Source organism: Ursus americanus, chromosome 30 (assembly GCF_024610735.1).
Source record: "Ursus americanus isolate L20-20 chromosome 30, mUrsAme1.1.p, whole genome shotgun sequence".
Lineage (NCBI taxonomy): Eukaryota > Metazoa > Chordata > Mammalia > Carnivora > Ursidae > Ursus > Ursus americanus.
In genome coordinates this window covers 17,616,975-17,634,264 of record NC_142156.1, presented here as the reverse complement: position 1 = coordinate 17,634,264, position 17,290 = coordinate 17,616,975, and the positions used below count along the sequence as shown (strand labels likewise).

General features: G+C 46.4%; 1 protein-coding gene and 1 non-coding gene across 9 annotated transcripts in view; one reads left to right on the top strand and one right to left on the bottom strand.

Moving 5' to 3' along the window:
- IFT81 (intraflagellar transport 81) overlaps window positions 1-16,964 on the top strand; it is a 209,924-nt gene extending 192,960 nt beyond the window's left edge. For 5 of the 8 annotated variants that reach the window (XM_087857364.1, XM_045777165.2, XM_087857362.1 and 2 more), the window contains one exon: window positions 2,479-4,997. In XM_087857364.1, the coding sequence (XP_087713490.1) occupies window positions 2,479-2,541 (63 nt within the window). In that variant the 3' untranslated portion in view covers window positions 2,542-4,997. The other 3 variants (XR_015722332.1, XR_015722331.1, XM_087857367.1) reach the window with 2 other exon arrangements.
- LOC123780534 (U6 spliceosomal RNA) lies at window positions 5,923-6,029 on the bottom strand. Its single transcript, XR_006776445.2, has one exon. It is a non-coding gene; the product is annotated as a U6 spliceosomal RNA (small nuclear RNA).
- Window positions 16,965-17,290: the final 326 nt, after the last annotated feature.

The window sequence follows — 17,290 nt, the reverse complement described above, 5'->3', positions numbered from 1 at the left end:
CAGAGCTAGATACAGTTGCCATTCAGGCCCTGCTCAAGGAGGCCCTACTGTAGCAACTGCCCAGGTATCGTCATCTTGGTTAACCAGACGGAGAACAAAGTAAATACAATGCAGCTCTATAATTAGAAATAATTGCCAGTAGGACCTGGATACTTTGCCATCTTCACCACTGCCTCATTCTCAGTATTTAAGGGTATTTAATGTAAATCTAATACTAGAACTCCCATCAGGCTTTGGGTAAAGTTATAGAACATTTAGCACGCTTAGAATTGCATCCGTATGATGATTGTTTAAAAGCAGAGAAGATAACTCAGGAAGGCACACCGTACAGGTTTAGAATAGTTGGTAGCTATTCTCAGAGTTGACCTATTATACATGATTGTAAATGAACGCCTGTCCTTTATGGCTTCTCTTGTATCAAATTGTCAGAGGCCGGTCCAAGCAATGATTACATTTCAGAGTTAATGTAAAGAAATTTTAAAAATTCTATGAACATTTTGTGATTTACTCGAGATAGAGTGTATGACCTTTTAAGTTTGTTGAAAGAGGAAGCTAGTGTGTTGTAAAACCAGTTAAAATAAGAATAAACTTGGAAATATAAAATAGCATCAGCTCATAGCCCTTAGGGAAGATAACTAATGGCCCAGGCCTAAAATTCCAATTTATTTAGAAATAAGTTTTTATAAAAACTTGATATAAATAGAAATATTTCTCAGTCCAGTCCTCTTTAATGAAATGCCATAAAAATAAAAGAGTAGCACATAAACTTTCCTTTTTTTCTATTTGTAACCAAAAGCATTGCATAATCAGGCAGGAACCAGGAAGTAAAAATAATCACAAAATTAAACCAAGTGATCTGTTTTCATTACTCCAGCAGGAGTAAGAAGTGAAGATAAACATGGCTAGCAAGTTCCTTTATCAAATTTGAAAATTCTTTCCTTGTCAGTCATTCCTTAATAGCAGAATAAAAATGAAATTTTTATTAAGACTTCTAACTCAACACAGTCTTAAAATTTTTTTAATTGTGGTAAAAAACATATAACCTAAAATTTACCATATTAACCATATTTAAGAGCTCAATAGTGTTATGTATATTCACACTGGGGTACGGTAGACCTCCATAATGTGTTAATGTTGCAAAACTGAAACTCTGTATCCATTAAACAACTCTCCATTCCCCTTCCCCCCCCCCCCCCGGCAACCACCATTCCACTTTGTCTGTGAGTTTGAGTACTCTAGGTTCCTCATATAAGTGGAATCATAGAGTATTTATCTTTTTGTGACTGGTTTATTTCACCAATCACGATGTCCTCAAGGTTCACCCACACTGTAGCATGTGACAGGATTTCCTTCAAGACTGAACACTGTCCTTTTTAATATCATTTTTATGGTACAGTCTATTCTACCCTTAAACATCTTTGCAGTTATCGTCTGTTTTAATGTTCCAGAACATGACTAAATACAGAATGATGAGAAGCAAGGCGAAATGCACATTTGACCTTCCGAATTCTCCTGTCAAAAAATCAGAGGAGGTTATATAGTGATTACACACTGTAGAACTTTCTCAGAATGAGAAAAACTGTTTGATGCTAAATTAGCGGTCATGACTCTAAAGACCTTTTTGCAAGCCCTTTGTATTGAAGGTTTTTAGTTGTTTTTTCTAAAAATGCATTTGACCAGTTACAACTTTTTTTGGAAGTCCCTACTAATCTATCTCTGCTCCTGGGTAATTTTTTTCCTTCAAGCCTGCAGACATTCTCTCCAACTTCTTCAGGTTGAGTTAGCTGTGTTCCTGTTTGTGAATAACCCTCCTCTCCTCTTCTGTCGTAGCGACAGCCTCATGTTCCACAGTTAAGAGAATGAAATTGCCAACTGTAGATATTGTTAGGTCACAGAACCTAACAGGAGTAAGTTTTAAAAAGAAGCAGAGCTCATTCACTTCCAGTCTTCCTACCTTAATTTTTTAACAGCTTTGTTGAGCTATAATTCACATACCATACAATTCGCAATTTAAAAATTCAGTGGTTTTTAGCATATTCCCCGAGTTGCACAACCATCCCCACATTCACTTTGAGAACATTTCACTACTCCCAAAGGAAAGCCTGTACCCATTAGCAGTCACTCCCCATTCCCCCCAGATCCCCCAGCCCCCAGCAACTGCCAATCTACTCTCTACAGATTTGCCTATTCTGAAATTTCATATAAATGGAACCGTACAGTATGTGGTCTGGCTTCTTAGCATAATGTTTTCAAGGTCATCCATGTTATAGAACATATCATTACTTTATCCCCCCTTTTTTAATTATGGAAAAATACACATAATATAAAATTTACTGCCATAATCATTTTTAAGTGTACATTTCAGTATTTTAAGTACCTTCTCATTGTTGTGCAACCAATCTCCAGAACTCTCTTCATCTTGTAAAACTAAACTTTATTCCCATTAAACAACAGTTTTCCATTCTCCCTTTTTCTCAGCCTCTGGCAACCACGATTCTACTTTGTCTCTCTGAATTCGACTACTCCAGGTACCTCATGTAAGTGGAATTATACAGTATTTGAGCCTGGTTTGTTGGTTTGTTCCGTTTAGCATGATAGCCTCAAAAACCTTGTCATTCGTATGTCAGAACTTCCTTCCTGCTTCATTCCTTTTTATGACTGAGTAATATTCCCTTGTATAGATATACTATGTTTTGTTTATCCATTCATCAGTTGATGGGCATTTGGGTTATTTCCACTTTTGGGTTGTTATGAAAAATGCTATTGTAAACATTCATAGACAAGTTTTTGTATAGACATGTTTCAGCTCTCTTGGGCACATACCTTGAAGTAGAATGTCTGAGTCACATGGCAAACTCTGTGTTTAACATTTTGTGGAACCGAGGAACTTTCTCATATCAGCTGCATCATTTTACACCAGCAAAGTATGGAGGTTCCAGCTTCTCCACATCCTCACCCAGGATGCTGGAGAAAAGGACGTTGTTATTGCCCACCTTCTTATTAGAGTCAACCTAGTAAGTGTGAAGTAGTATCTCATTGTGGTTTTGTTGGCATTTCCCCGGGGGCTAATTTTCATGTGTTTATTGGCCATACTTCTTTGGATCAATGTCTGTTCAGATCCTTTGTCCATTGTTGAGTTGTAAGAGTTATTTATGTATTCTGACTACAAGTCCCTTGTCAGACGTATGACTAACAAATATCTTCTCTGATTCTGTGGGTGGCCTTTTTCACTTTCTTCATGGTGTCCTTTGAAGGATTTTAATTTCAATGAAGTCCAATTATCTGTTTCTTTTTTTGACACTTGTATTTTTGGTATTGTGTCTAAGAAGGTTTTGCCTAACCCAAAGGCACGAAGATTGGAGCGCCTGGCTGGCTTAGTTGGAAGAGGATGTGAGTCTTGACCGCGGGGTTGTGAGTTCGAGCCCCATGTTGTTGTTAGAGATTATTAAAAATAAATAAATAAATAAACTTAGGGGAAAAAAAGTACAGAGATTTACTCCTGTTTTCTTCTAAGAGCCTTTAGTAGTTTCAGCTCTTATATTTAGGTCTATGATTCATTTTTGGTTAATTTTTATATAAAGCATATATATATGATGTAAGGAAGAGATCCAACCTCAGTATTCTGCATGTGTGTACCCATTTGTCCCAGCACCAAAGACCATTCATTCCCCACTCCCGTCATTGAATTGTTTTAGCACCCTTGTTGAAAATCAATTGACCATAATTGTGAGAGTTCATTTCTGGATTTTCAATTCTATTCCATTGATCTGTCTATATATATCCTCATGCCAGTACCACACTGTTTTGATTACCGTGACTTATGGAGTGAGTTTTGAAATCAAGAGCTTTGAATCTTCTAACTTTGGTTTTCCTTTTCAAGCTTGTTTCGGCCATTCTGAAAGGATGACTTTCAGATTTTTGTCATGTACTGAGTCAGGAAAGATCAGTTTAGGGAAGGTGGGTCAAATGAAGAGTTCTGCTTTGTCTGTGTGAGTTTGAGGTGCCTATTGGACACACAAGAGGAACTGTCCAGTAGGAGCTTCTTGTAGGATTCTGGTATTCCAAGGAGAGGTTAGAGCTTGAGATAAATAAAGATGTGAGACTCAAGAGCATGTAGGTCTCATCACCCTTCCCATCTGTTCCTCCATCCCTCTATGCTGTCTTTTCTCAAGTTATTTTCTTACAGCTTCCTAGGTGCTCCAGACCAGAGAGATTTCCCCATGTTGTTATTCTCTGGAAGCCTTTCCATTTATGGAACTGCCTACAGCAAGGTTGAAAACCTTTACCCCTCAACCTTTCAGTTCTTCCTTTTCACTTACATATTAAATATGCAATCATCCAGGGACACCAGAAGGTATGAGTCAGTTTGGGGGAAGGGAACTTTGGAAACAGAAGCTGGTTCAGATTTGGATGGGCCCAGAAATCATTGCTAGGTGGTAGGGATGGTGGAGCCTGAAAAGAAAGTGGAATGGAGAATGGAGAGTCACTATAGCACACCGGAGGCTCTGCTACTACTACTCCACTGTGGCATTTCCAGCTCTTCCAGCTCAAAAGGATTTTTGATATCTTTTGGGGGCTATTAGAGTTTAAGAGAGAAAGATGTCACAAAGGAAGGTCAGGAAGGGCCTTTCCAGGGAAATCAACACCTTGCTGTGATCATCATGTTACAGAGTCTGATTTAAAATTTTGCAGATGTAAGGGCATCTGGGTGGCTCAGTCAGTTAAGTGTCTGCCTTCGGCTCAGGTCATGATCCCATGGTCCTGGGATCGAGCCCCAGGTAGGGCTCCCTGCTCAGCGGGGAGTCTGCTTTTCCCTCTCCCTCTGCCTCTCCCCGTGCTTGTGCTCTTTGCTCTCTCTGTCAAATAAATAAAAATAAAATCTTTAAATTTTTTTTTTTTTGCAGATCTAGAATGGTAGTGATGGTTGTACAACAGTGATAAACTTGGACTTAAAAATGGTTAAAATGGTACATTTTATGTTATGCATATTTCACGACTATTAAAATGTTTTGCAGATAGAGAAACCAGATCCCAGGGCCTGGAATGTTTCCATCTAGCCCCTAAGATACCTCTTTTCCTGTTATCGAAAGATCTGAGACACCCCATTGATAATCAGAAGCTCTTACGGGGAGCCTGGAAAGTAGCTGCAGAGGCCTGAGATGTTTTTACTTCTGATTATGTACGTACAGCTCTGCGGCGGCCGGGAAACTGACCAGGAGACCGTGTCCCTGTCCTCACCTCCCTAATGCCATATAAATACTACCAAATCTCTGTTGTGGAGGGGTCTCCTTTCGCAATACCCTCAGGCCATCCCTCTGTTTGTTGGTACACCTGATGGAGTCTAAGTAGAGGGTAGCTGAGTGAGTGTAGCTTCCTTGGGTTGTCCATGGTGGGGAGGCCCCAGCTGCCACGTACAAGAAGACCAGAGGGTGGGTAGAGGTCAGCCCCTAACTGGAAGTTCACAGTCACCCCAGCTACACATCTCTCATGACCTATCTGCCTTTAAGTGGCAGACCTTACTATTGTTGGATTCTTGCTAGTCTTCTTCTCAGAAATTAACCTTATGGAGAGCCTCTGGGGGCCTCTCCTACCTGATCCTTCGCCCTGGGCCCCTGTCTTCCTTTCCCACTTCTCCTCACCAGTAAAACCCATTTCTGCTTTCTGCCGTGCCTGTGTGTACACATCTCCAGCACAAGGGAAGGAGACCTGGGGGCCTTGGTGATTTTTCGTTTAGGACTAGCATAAGATTGAAGCATGGCCAACCAAACCCAAACCTGAACCCATGGATAGCTCAGATTTTAAAAAGCATTCACCAAGTCTTTTCAAATGCCACGTTTTGCCAGTCCTTCCTTTCACTTGTCTTGACATCTTTGGACCCCCACAGTGTTGTTTTATCACCTGCCTCCATCCCGATTTTTTTTTTCAAACATGGAACGCCAGGTGAATTTGCTTGCCATTCTCGGGCAAGGCCCACGCTGACCTTCTGTGCATCATTTCAATTTTAGTAAATGCTCTACCGAAGCGAGTACCCTCCATTCAGATGTTGAGGGTCACTTGACTTTGCCTTTGTCAGCTGCCGTTTTCTGTCCCCTGCCTGACATGACACAGGTTTCACATCGTGGCTCTGCCCACGCTGGACTGCCAGGGAGGGCACTGAGCAACATCAGCTTTAATTTCTACATCCACTTGAACAGGACAACCTCATTAGGAGTCCATTACACTTCGAAAATGCTAAAACCAAATCACTCCATTCTCTCTCTCTCTCTCTCTCTCTCTCTCTCTCTCTTTTTGTCTTAAAGAAAGGAGAGGGGTCCCCCTTTCATAGTCTTTGAGAATCACAAAAAGTGGGTGGCAAGGAAGGAGGGCAACCACGCAGATCCCCGGGTGTGAAAGGACAGTAGAAGTGGTAAAGTATGCCTCATTTGGTGGCATTCACACGGAGCTATGGACTTCACTATTCTGGCCCCGAAGCCGCAGCACATGTTTGGTGTAAGTCAGCTCAGTCCCCTCGCAGTGAGCTTCGGGAATCTCTTAGCTTTGCCCCTAAAGTTAGATTCCATGCTGTCTCAGAAGAATGGTAGAGGGAGAGAGAAGGGGAGGGATGAATGAGAGAGAAGCTGGAAAAAGATTTGTACTGATGCTAGAAAAAAAAGAAAGCTGTTTGTGGGTTTACTTCTGCAAGGTAGAGTGCAAATATCTTGACCTGGCCGTTGTTCGCACCCCTGACTACCTTCCAAACTCTCTCTCTCTCTCTCTCTCTCTCTCTCTCTCTCTCTCACACACACACACACACACACACACACACACACACACACACACACACACCCGAGCCACACAGAGCAATTCAAAGCTTTGGTCTGGAAAATCTTTCCACGGGGTGTCCGTTGGTTGCTTTGTGATGACAGGTTTAATGGTTTTATATCTCTGCATTCCACTGAGACCACCTACCCAGAGGCCACACCCTACTGACCTGGTTAGCCAGGGCCTGAGACTCCGCACGGGAACACAGGGGCAGTGCAGATCGAGGATCCGGAGACCTGTCTCTGGTTTGGGTGAATCACTCTGACTTGCTATGTGACTGCATGCATGTTGCTTGCCCTCTCTGTAGTTCAGGGTTCCAAATAATAAAATGGGACTGATGGTTCTTGTCTCATGGAAATGGCACAAGACAGAGTAAACTATGGTCCTCCAAGTGCTTATGCTTCTAGGAGTCGAGAAATCAGGGAAAACCTGTGTTTTCTCTCTCTCCCTCTCTCTCTTGTTGTTGTTGTTGTTGAGTTAGGGTATCCTGGGCTCTCTTATGCAAGCCCTTAGAAGACATTTAATCAGAGAGTAAGACTGGAAAAAAAAAAAAGCAAACCTGCTCATGAAAGAAGAGCCTTGAAGTCCCTTAAATGTTTCCTTCCAGACAGAAGTCCAGGAGATTCTTCGGTAGTTTCTAGCCAACAACCTCGAGTGGGGGATAGAGGTGCTTTTTTTTCTTTCTTCCAGTTTCCCTTTCTGGCCTGATGTCTCTTTGAGTGACACTGGTCAGGTGTAGGTTATGGTAGAAAACAATGCCCAGCTGCTCAAGTCTGTCTATGGGGTGAAACATTGATCAGCCTGCCTTGTCAGTGGGTAAAAAAAGGACAGCCTTTTTATTGATGTGTGTTTATTTGATTGTTCATTTAATCCGCCCAGCTGATTCCGTGCCCTCTGATGGCCTGGGCATCTGCGGTAAAGGTGCGTCTGGAAGGAAACACCATGGTCTGCAGTTCTAGATCGAGTACGGTGCCCAAGAACTAACCTTAGGCTTCTCGTTCTTGTGCAAGAGCCTCAGGTTCTCAAGCTGCTGTCCCAGCCTCCTCTTGTTGCTGCAACAAATTACCACAAACTTAAAACAACACAAATGTATTTTCTTCATTTTGGGAGGGCACAAGTCAGGAAGCTGTCTTCCTTCAGGAGGCTCCAGGGGAGAATCCAACTCGGTGCCTTCTCCAGCTTCTAGAGGCCACCGTGCTCCTTGGCTCACAGCCCCTTCTCTGTCTGTCTTCCAGGTGGGCCGCCCCAGCTTCTGTCACACTTCTCTCTAGCAGATCCTTCTGCCTTCAGGGGCCAAGGACCCTGGTGATCAAGCTGAGCCCCACCCTCTGCTTTCCTGGGTTTCTCAGGACCTCGGGGTGGAGCCAGTGGGGAAGTGCATTGATTAGAGTCTGTGGAACTTTCTTTAGGGCAGGAGGCAGCCCGACATTACTGGCCCGTTGAGCCCCCTCCCCGTCAAAGGTGTCGATGACCACGATGGTGGGAAGAACTAAGAGTCCGGGAATAAAAAGAAGAGGGACCCAATATGTCTAATTATAAGAAGCTCGTTTAGGAAGGGTGGAAGCAGGCAAAGGGGTCGACGCCACATAAGCGCAGCCTCATTGACGACATTCTCCTTTACCCGGATTTTGGAAATACTTCACCAGAGCACCACCATGTTTTCCATCCTTTAAGGCCTTTATTTTTAGTTTGGGGTATTTTCTATTGTTTGAAGGTTGCCTTGCAACCCGTTTGCCTGGAGGGTTTAAACAATATAGAGTTTCTTTGCTGAGCAGCAACAGTAGCCAAGAGAGACCGAATATAAACTTTTAAGTCTATTTTCTCAGAGTTCGTACATCAGCGATGGCTTTAAACAGAAGAACTCACGCCCCCTGGCTTGCCTGTCCCTGGGGGAGGGGGAAAGGGTGGCTTGTGGAGAACATTTTGTGTTCTCTTATCTTTCATACTAGTGGAAGGGGATAAGCACCAGAATAGGAAAACAAAATATCTGGCTATTAATATACCCTAAGTCCTCTAGCACATGGATTGGATTTGTTTATTTGTGAAAGAGAAGGATGCTTCTCTCTGACCGTGGGCTCCCCTGCCAGCTGGAAGGGAATGGCAGGCATAGTGCCCTCCATAAGGTGAAGGGGATAGGGAACCAGGGCCTAACTTCCCACTTAGAAGAGAAAACCCTCAGACTTTTCTCAAGAAAAGTTGCTTTTCTGGCTCAACTTGCCTCAAGCCCCAGCAGCATCACTCAGGGAAATCAGGAAAGAAAGAAAAAAATAACAAAGCAGATTCACCACGAAAGGGCCAGAGAGTGCCCCTACCTCTCCCGCCAATCGCGCGTGCGGCACCCTCCTTGTGTCCAAGCTGGGGAACCAGAGGACTGGGGAACCTTCCCGGAAGAAAGGCCATGCTGGTTCCTCAGGCCGACCACTTAGTTGGCAGGGAGCATGGCAGACACAGGAGTGTAGCCCCCCCATCGGAGGATGAGCCCTTAACGAGGAAGGCGACCCTGCTGAGCTCAGGTTCAGGGGGCTACTGTCCTCGAATAGTTCCCTTGGGCCTCTTAGGGGTTTGAAGAAAGTAGTGTCCCGGAGTAGACAGAGTTTTCTGGAGGGGCAGATGGCTAATTAATTATAAACCTTCTAGCTGGGAAAAAGCCAGAAGGGATGAGATCTCTCCTGGGGGCAGGAGCGCGCACACGCCTCAGAGCCCCATCCCTGCCGTGTCTTGAACAAGTTTCAGAGTGCCCTTTGACTGCCTCAAGAGGTCTCTGCTTGCCACCCACCAGGGTCAGGCCTTCTCAGGTTCCCGGGAACATTCTGATTAGCCAGGAGTCCCAAGCACACACGGAGAAGAGGAGGACAGGATTGGCAGGGCCTGCCCTCTCCAAGAGCAAACAGGGACAAAGGTCGGTGTACTTAAGGCTGCCTCTCCCAGCCAGGCCAGATGCCCCAGGTTGTCCCCTTCGTTGCTACATGATGCAGGAATCCGTCATCTCTGTGCCTGCTGGGTCACCCATTACCCCAGATCCAATTCCCAGGCAGGGAAGGTGAGGACACCTGAGCAGAAGCAAAGGCTTTGGCATTCAACAGCTCTGAGACAGAAATGCTGTCGTGTCTTTACCTGTTCAGTGGAGAGCCAAACGTGTTACACGTTATGATGCCATCGTGGAAATATGTGTGAAAGGAAGAATTTATAAGCTAGCTCTCCTGCCTGTCTTGGGAAAGGGGGCTCTCTGAGTGAACCGCAGCTCTTCAAACACTCAGAATTAGAACAAACGTTCTTCGTGATGATTTCTTATACTCTTATTTCACTGCCACCGCAGAGCGTTTGAATTTGTCTCTGCTCCCGCCGGGTCTAGGTATCCGTTGGGCTCCCCTGTGAGAATCTAAACACGTTGGAGGTCACCGAGGTTGCCAAGCGTAAACCAGTCTGGCCCAGATTTGGCGTGAGAGCGAGCAGGGAAGGAAGCTTGGTGCTTTATGAAATCATCGCGGCTCCAGCCCACAGCCCTTCTTGTTTGGGATTAGAATTAGAAGTGGTGTTTGCTTGTTTTCCTTCTCCATACCTGGGAATCGTCTTCAGCCAATGGAATGACGACGCGGCATCTAAAGTTCATCGGGGTGCTGTGCTAAGCACTCTACCTGAATTATCTCATTTCACTTCCACCTCACACCTGTGAGGGAGACATGACCGATCCCCAACCTGTAGGTGAGGACCAAGGCCCAGAGGAGTTGAGCAGCATACTTGCAGTGACCTGCTACAGTCATCGGCGAACCTGACTTGCTAGACCCTATTCTGAGCACTGACGAAGAAGAAACAGGAGGACAAGTATTTCTGAGGGCTGCAGTTGTGGACAGGTTTCTTAGAAGCTAGGGCCCTTGTGATTTATGTTCCATGGGGCCATCTGAGGAAGTTGTTTAGTTTCTGAGGTGATAGATGAGGGCAGAGTGTAGGCTGAAGGGTAAGTCAGGACAGTGTTTCTTGTCTGGTCCCCATCAGGGAATCCACAGGCCGACTTCTGGGCTGTGTTTATATCATTATTTTTAAGGCACCAACACCAGCTGAGCAGCTCTAAGCTTTCTCTTCCTTTAGCCATCCTCCATGAGGAAAGAAGCCAAGAGGGAGAGTTTCCCCAACCATTTCCCTCAGTGCAGCTGATCCCAACTTGAAACCTAAGACCTGTCACACTGTGGCCCAACTGAAGCCTGGCTAAGCCGCATGTCTTTAGACCCAGCAGGAAGCCATTCCCTGCTCTTGTATCAAGAACCACCTCTGGGCTCAGGGGGGCTCTGCTTCCACGGTTGGACCTCAGGAGGTCAGCTGGCTGCTGCAGCCGGTCAGTAACAATCCTATGGACTGGGACTGTCAGCAGCAGTTTACTGGAAGAGAGGGGGGAGGGTGCCCAGGATTTGCTTGTTGAATTTGGGGCCTCTTCTTGAAAAGTAGTCTCTTTGGAAATGGAAGGTGGTAGAGGAGTTCCTATAACACTGAAAGAGCCCATTGGTTGCTCGGAGGGGAGCGGTGATCCAGTGCCATGCCCTGCCCCCCACAACTAGGATTCCTGCTCCTGCCTTGAGAGCCATCCATCACCCTTTGTCCTGGCTGAATTCTGCTATGGATGGGCAATGTGGGTAGTGAACCCCCGGGGCCTCCTGGCCACCCGCAGGTCACAGGACCCTCCAACCTGATGCTCCAGCAAGACTTTGGTTCCATCCCGCCCGGCTACCTCTGTCACACAGACGACATACATCAGCTTTGCTCCACTCTGCGATTCTGAATTACCCTCTCTGGCAACTGGCAAGCGGCACCGGCAATCCCCTCCCAGTGTCCTGATATCCCTGGTTAATAAGCAGCTCACATAAAGACACCAAGGGCTGTTGCAAGAGGGGGAGAAAGGCTGAGGTTCTCTGAATACAGGCCAGGAAGCCCTGGACTTGGCCCAGGAACTTGGTGGCTGCTTCTGTTCTCTGCCCTTTGGTAGCCTTCCTCACGGGTTACGGAAGGAAGAGAAGCCTGAATGCCTCATCTAAAGCTGGGGTGGACCGTGAGGCCATGAGGTATTCATTAATCAATGAGAGACTCTTGCTGAAGCCTGAGGTCCCTTCCTGGAGGATTCTTGTCCTCTCTAGAAGAGAATACATTTCTGCCCTTTGTCCTTTCAAGCCTATTTCTAGAAGGGTCCTAGGTCCCTGTTAATTAAAGTACTAATCATCCACTTCCCTCTCTCCTGTCTTTCTGAGCTGCCCAGATGGCACTCTTCCCACCAACTACCCCCCACCTCCTGTACTATGTTTTATTCCCTGGAGTTTGGAGAAGTCCTTGAGATGTCCCTGTGAAAGGAACTAGTGGGGAGTGTCAGACACCCCCCTTATTGTCACTCTGGTCTGAATCAAACCCACAAGGGGAGCTGGAGCCTTCTCCCTGGAACTGCCTATTGTCAAGGTCCTGGTCACCTTTAAAGCCTCCTGCAGGGATCCCCATTGCCAACAGAGCCTTTTGCTGAGGCCCAGCACTGTGACTTTTTAGACTTGGAAATCCCTAGGCAAATATGTCTCACTTAATCCTCACCAAGCTGGCCCCCAGTGGAGACTCGTTTGGCCAAACTTATCAAGTACCACTAGTTCTTGCAGCAAACGTTCCCTTTGTTCCAGGCATTGTGTTCGGGGCTGGGAATACAGGATAAACAAGGTAAGGTCCCTGTCCTTAAAGAGCAACCAGACTATCAGAGGAGACACATGCTATGGGCCTCTCTCATTTGGAATGCCTCAGACCCAGCACTCCTCTACCTCTCCAGGCTCTGGACAGCCCTGCTCTCTGCCATTTATCAGCCCCGTGACTTCAGCTTCATGTTTCCCCTAAGCCTCAGGTTGCTCATCTGTAGAGTGGGGTCATTAATGGTATCTATCTCATAGAGACATTGTGAGGATTAAATAGAACCACTTCTATTTAAGGCACATAGAGCTAAATACATACTGACTGTTATTATTTTCCTCCTGAAGGTAACGTGTGCCGGGGGAGTGGTAGAAGCAGGCCAGGCTGGGTTAGATCCCCATCTTGCAGGCAGAAATGGCTCTTCTGAGCATCATCTTCATGGCTGATAATAATTTACTTAATCCAAATAAGTCGGCTGATGTATGTGAAAGTACCTAATACAGAGCAGGAGTTCGCCACGTGTTAGCCTCTCGGGACTTCTTCAGATCTGAAGACCCTAAAGCTCCAGGAAGCTAGAAGGGACTCGGAGAGAAGCTAGCTCCTCGCTTAGGAAATGTCCCCGTTCTCCCAGTTAATCCTCAAGGCTTGACCCTCCCTGATTCGGTTCTCATTCCCCCAGAGAGGCGTGCTCCGTGATCAAGTGTTCCCTCCCTCTGTCCTCTGTGCTTCTGTACTAAGTACCTGGAGGCCCTCGTCCTGTCCACACTCAGGCACCACTCGGCCCGAGATAGCCATTCAGCTGCTCTAATCTCTCCCTACAGCCCCATCTCCCCCTCTCCGCAGCCCCCACTTCATCCCTTGTTCCCCTAGCCCCTTAATCAAATTAAGGGAAAGAAGAGCGTTTAGATAGGGTTACTAAATATACTTCTGTTCAGGGGAGGGAGAAAAAAGGAAGAGTTGGGGGAGGAGGCGAGTGTGAAATTCCTTAACGGAATGTGCTCTGAGAGCCTCCTTTCTCTCGAATAAGCCCCGGAATCACCTATCTGGGTGGAGTTTTCTCTCTGGCAAAGTGCTTTCACAAACATTATCTCATTATGATACAGGCCTGGTGGCAGAGTGCCCACTCCCCAGAAAGGTCTGCCGAGGCCATCGTGCCTCACGAGCCGGTCTGACCCTGGTCTATATATCTCACAGGACACCCTGGCCCCACAGGGGTGACTCGGCCTTCTGTGGGGCATGACACCAACAGAGGGGCCGCTCACGGCTGGAGGTCACAGTTTTCCCTTCTGTGTTCCACAACCCCCCCCCCCCAGATCCGGAATCTCCTGAGCGTTTTTACTTTTTTAAAAACTGTAAAGCGCCAATTGTAGAAACTTTTGAAAACATACTAACGTCTCAAGGGGAGATCAAGAGTCATCCACAGTCCACAACTTAATTCCTGGCGATATCTTGAGGTAGCTCTTTGAAGCGTTTCTGAATTGCACCGATGTATTTGCATATGTGTGGGTGCATTTGTGCAAGAGGAACCGTATTCACACCTATTGTTTGTATTCAGCTTTTATTTTGAATGTTTTTTGTGTCCCACTTCATCAGAAATTCTTCTGACATATTACTTTAAAATAGCACGAATTTGGATTTTTTTTCCTTATTGAAAAAAGAAGACATGCCCATTTCGAAATGATCGCTGTTCACATTGATTGAGTCTTTTAAGGCTGGGGACCCTGCTCAGCACCTTACACTCACGATCATGTTTAATTCTCACAGCAACTCTCCCTGGTAGATGCTGACAAAGTCATTTTACGGAGAAGGGAGAGAGGCCTCAGGTGAAGGAGCTCCTCCTCACCAGCAAAGGGATTTCACACGCACTGTTTCATCAAACTGTCTACACCAGTGGCCTTACTTAATGCCTACATAATGCTCTTTAATGTGTACTTGCGGTGATTAACCATTCCCTTTTGTTGGACGTTTAAGGGTTTGGCTTTGTAGTTTTTTAGCAATGATCATCTTCGCATGAAATCATCTTTGTTCACATCTCCTGTTATTTCTTTAGACTCATTTCCTAGAAGTGACGTTACTGAGTCATCCTTTTTCAAGTCTTGTTACTTATTACCCAGCGCCTTTCTGGAAAGCCAGCGGGCACTCCCGGCGCGTCTAAGCGAAGATCCTCTCAAGGAGCCGTGCAGTGTGGTCCCTGGATTTGTATCTCCGTGATCACTAGTGAGGTTGCACTTATCTCTCACACATTGATTGGTGGCAGACCCATGAGTAATTGTCACCGAGAGCTGCTCGTCACTCCTGCTGGCACTTCTTTTTTTTTTTTTTTAAAGATTTTATTTATTTATTCGACAGAGATAGAGACAGCCAGCGAGAGAGGGAACACAGGCAGGGGGAGTGGGAGAGGAAGAAGCAGGCTCATAGCGGAGGAGCCTGATGTGGGGCTCGATCCCATAACGCCGGGATCACGCCATGAGCCGAAGGCAGACGCTTAATCGCTTGTGCCACCCAGGCGCCCCCCTGCTGGCACTTCTTTCTCGCTCTCACTCCCGGTCACTGCTGATTTTGCGTTCAGTCCGGACCCAGATAATTTAGGGTTGCATCGGCGAGGAAAATTGCCTCCTATTCAACATATCCCGTAGAACTTTGTTCTTCATGAGGACCTGTGTCCGCATTTTGACCCCTCACCTCAGCCCCTGCCACACTGTGTGGCTCCCTCACAACTGCCCCACCTCAGAAGAAAGGTCAGAGTTAAGATTGCCCTTAACTGAAACTCAATCCGCAAGTTCAGACCGTTCTGGAAATAGCATAGTTTTTTTCAGGAAGTAGCTGAGCCACAGCCAGAGGGCCCATGCACCCTGCTTTCTTTTCCCCGAGGAGTTTCAATTCTTTTTGTTCTCAGGGGAGGTGAGAAAGGGAGGAGGGCCCGGAGAAGAAACTCGCCTTCTCTCGTGAGCCCCTGGGCCCAGGCTGCTGCGTGAGTGCCCCCCTCCTGAGCTTTCTGACAGGGACCCCGGTCTTTGAAGAGCCTGCAGTCCTCTGACTTAGACAGGAATGAATGCATCATCACCTCCGATAGGTTGTGTAATCCCTTTCCTCCGCTTGGAGGATCAGCATGACAGAGGGTGCCACAGGCATTGAGGACAGGCGGGTGCTGGCTGGTTAGTCACGTGCACCCTCAGAGCCCAGAGGGATTTGCTCGAGTTCCTCACCTGAGCCTGAAATGCCAGTGACAGTGTGTTCACCTGCCGGCTGCTCCAGGATCACCTAACACTTCCTCCAGTGTTCACTTTGGGCTGTCCTCCGACTGTCATTGAAGAACTCAGGAATCTCCCTTCTGGGGACTCCCTCCTCTGCCAGGCGCCAGTGTTCCGCTCTCATTTCCCTCCTCCTCACCTCCACGTAGGATCTTTGGCTCAGGTTGGTTGATGTTCAGTTCCTTCAGGTTTTCCCTGCATGGAGCCAGAGGTTTCAAATCCCTGCAGGTAGGGGAAGGTAAAAAAAAAAAAAAAAAAAAAGTGGGAATCTGGCCTGAGGCCTGGACAGTGAGACCTTTCTTCAGACTCTTGACATGTAACGGCTATGTGTGTTCACAGCAAAATCTTGTCTTTGGCCCTATTCCCTATTTTGAGTCATGTTTCCAAAGCCCCTCTTCTGTTATTCCAGCATATCCGAACCCCAGAATACGGGTGAGGGTGCTCCACACCGTGAAAATGTTGGCACTTCTGAAGCGACAGGAATTATGAAATGCATCAGAAAGCTAAAGATGGCACTCTGCGTGTGCTGGGAGAGCTTCAAGAGCGTCATCAGCAAACGTCTGAGTATATCCTTTGGGTAGAGCTGCAGTTAGGATTAGGGAAACAAAGACATAGAAGTCATGCCTCTGACCCTTACGGGGTCATCATAAGATTAAGTTGGCCTGCAGGCCAGATGCGTGGTCACCCACAGTGCTATATGAATTCACAGGAGGGAGCACTGACAGCCGAGGCAGCCAGGAAGCCTTCACAAAGGCAGCTCTCCAGGCTGGACCTTGAAGGCAAGATGTAAGACTTGACAAGTGGCCCCCTGAAGGAGGACATCCCAAGGAGGGGTGTAGGCAACAAGCTAAGACTCACAGGTGGAAATGCAGCCGGCACATTTGGAAATCGCAAGATCGTTCTAGCAGCTCCAGGACACACGAGAGGGGCTCTGCATCAGTCAGGGCTCCCAGAGAAGCAGAACCAGTAGGAGATACATACTAAGAACTGGCTTATGTGATTGTAGGGGCTGGCCAGGAAAATGTGAAACCCATAGCGCCGGCCACCAGGAAGGGCAGGCTGGCAGGAAACTCCTTAGCAGGAACAGAAACTGCTGTCCACGGGCAGGATTTCTGCTTCACCAAGGAAGACTTGGCTCACTCGGAAGGTCCTTCAGCTGCTTGGATCGGATGATCCAGAACAAATTTATTGAAAGTCAACAGATGTTCTTTTTCAGCTTTATTGAGGTATAATTGACAAATAAAATTTTAAGATATTTAAATTGTACATCATGCTGATTTGATTTATGTGTACATTGTGGAAGGGTTTCTCCCATCTAGTTAATTAACACATCCGTCACCACACACCTCACATCATACGTTTAACTTATGCTCTCGGCAAATGTCAATGACACAGTAGTGTTATCGACTATAATCACCATGTTATACGTTATATTCTCAGATCGGCATTATTCATCTTTTTTTAAAAACATTTTATTTATGGGGCGCCTGGGTGGCTCAGTCAGTTAAGCGTCTGCCTTTGGCTCAGGTCATGATCTCAGGGTCCTGGGATCGAGCCTTTCATCGGGCTCCCTGCTCCATGGAGATCCTGCT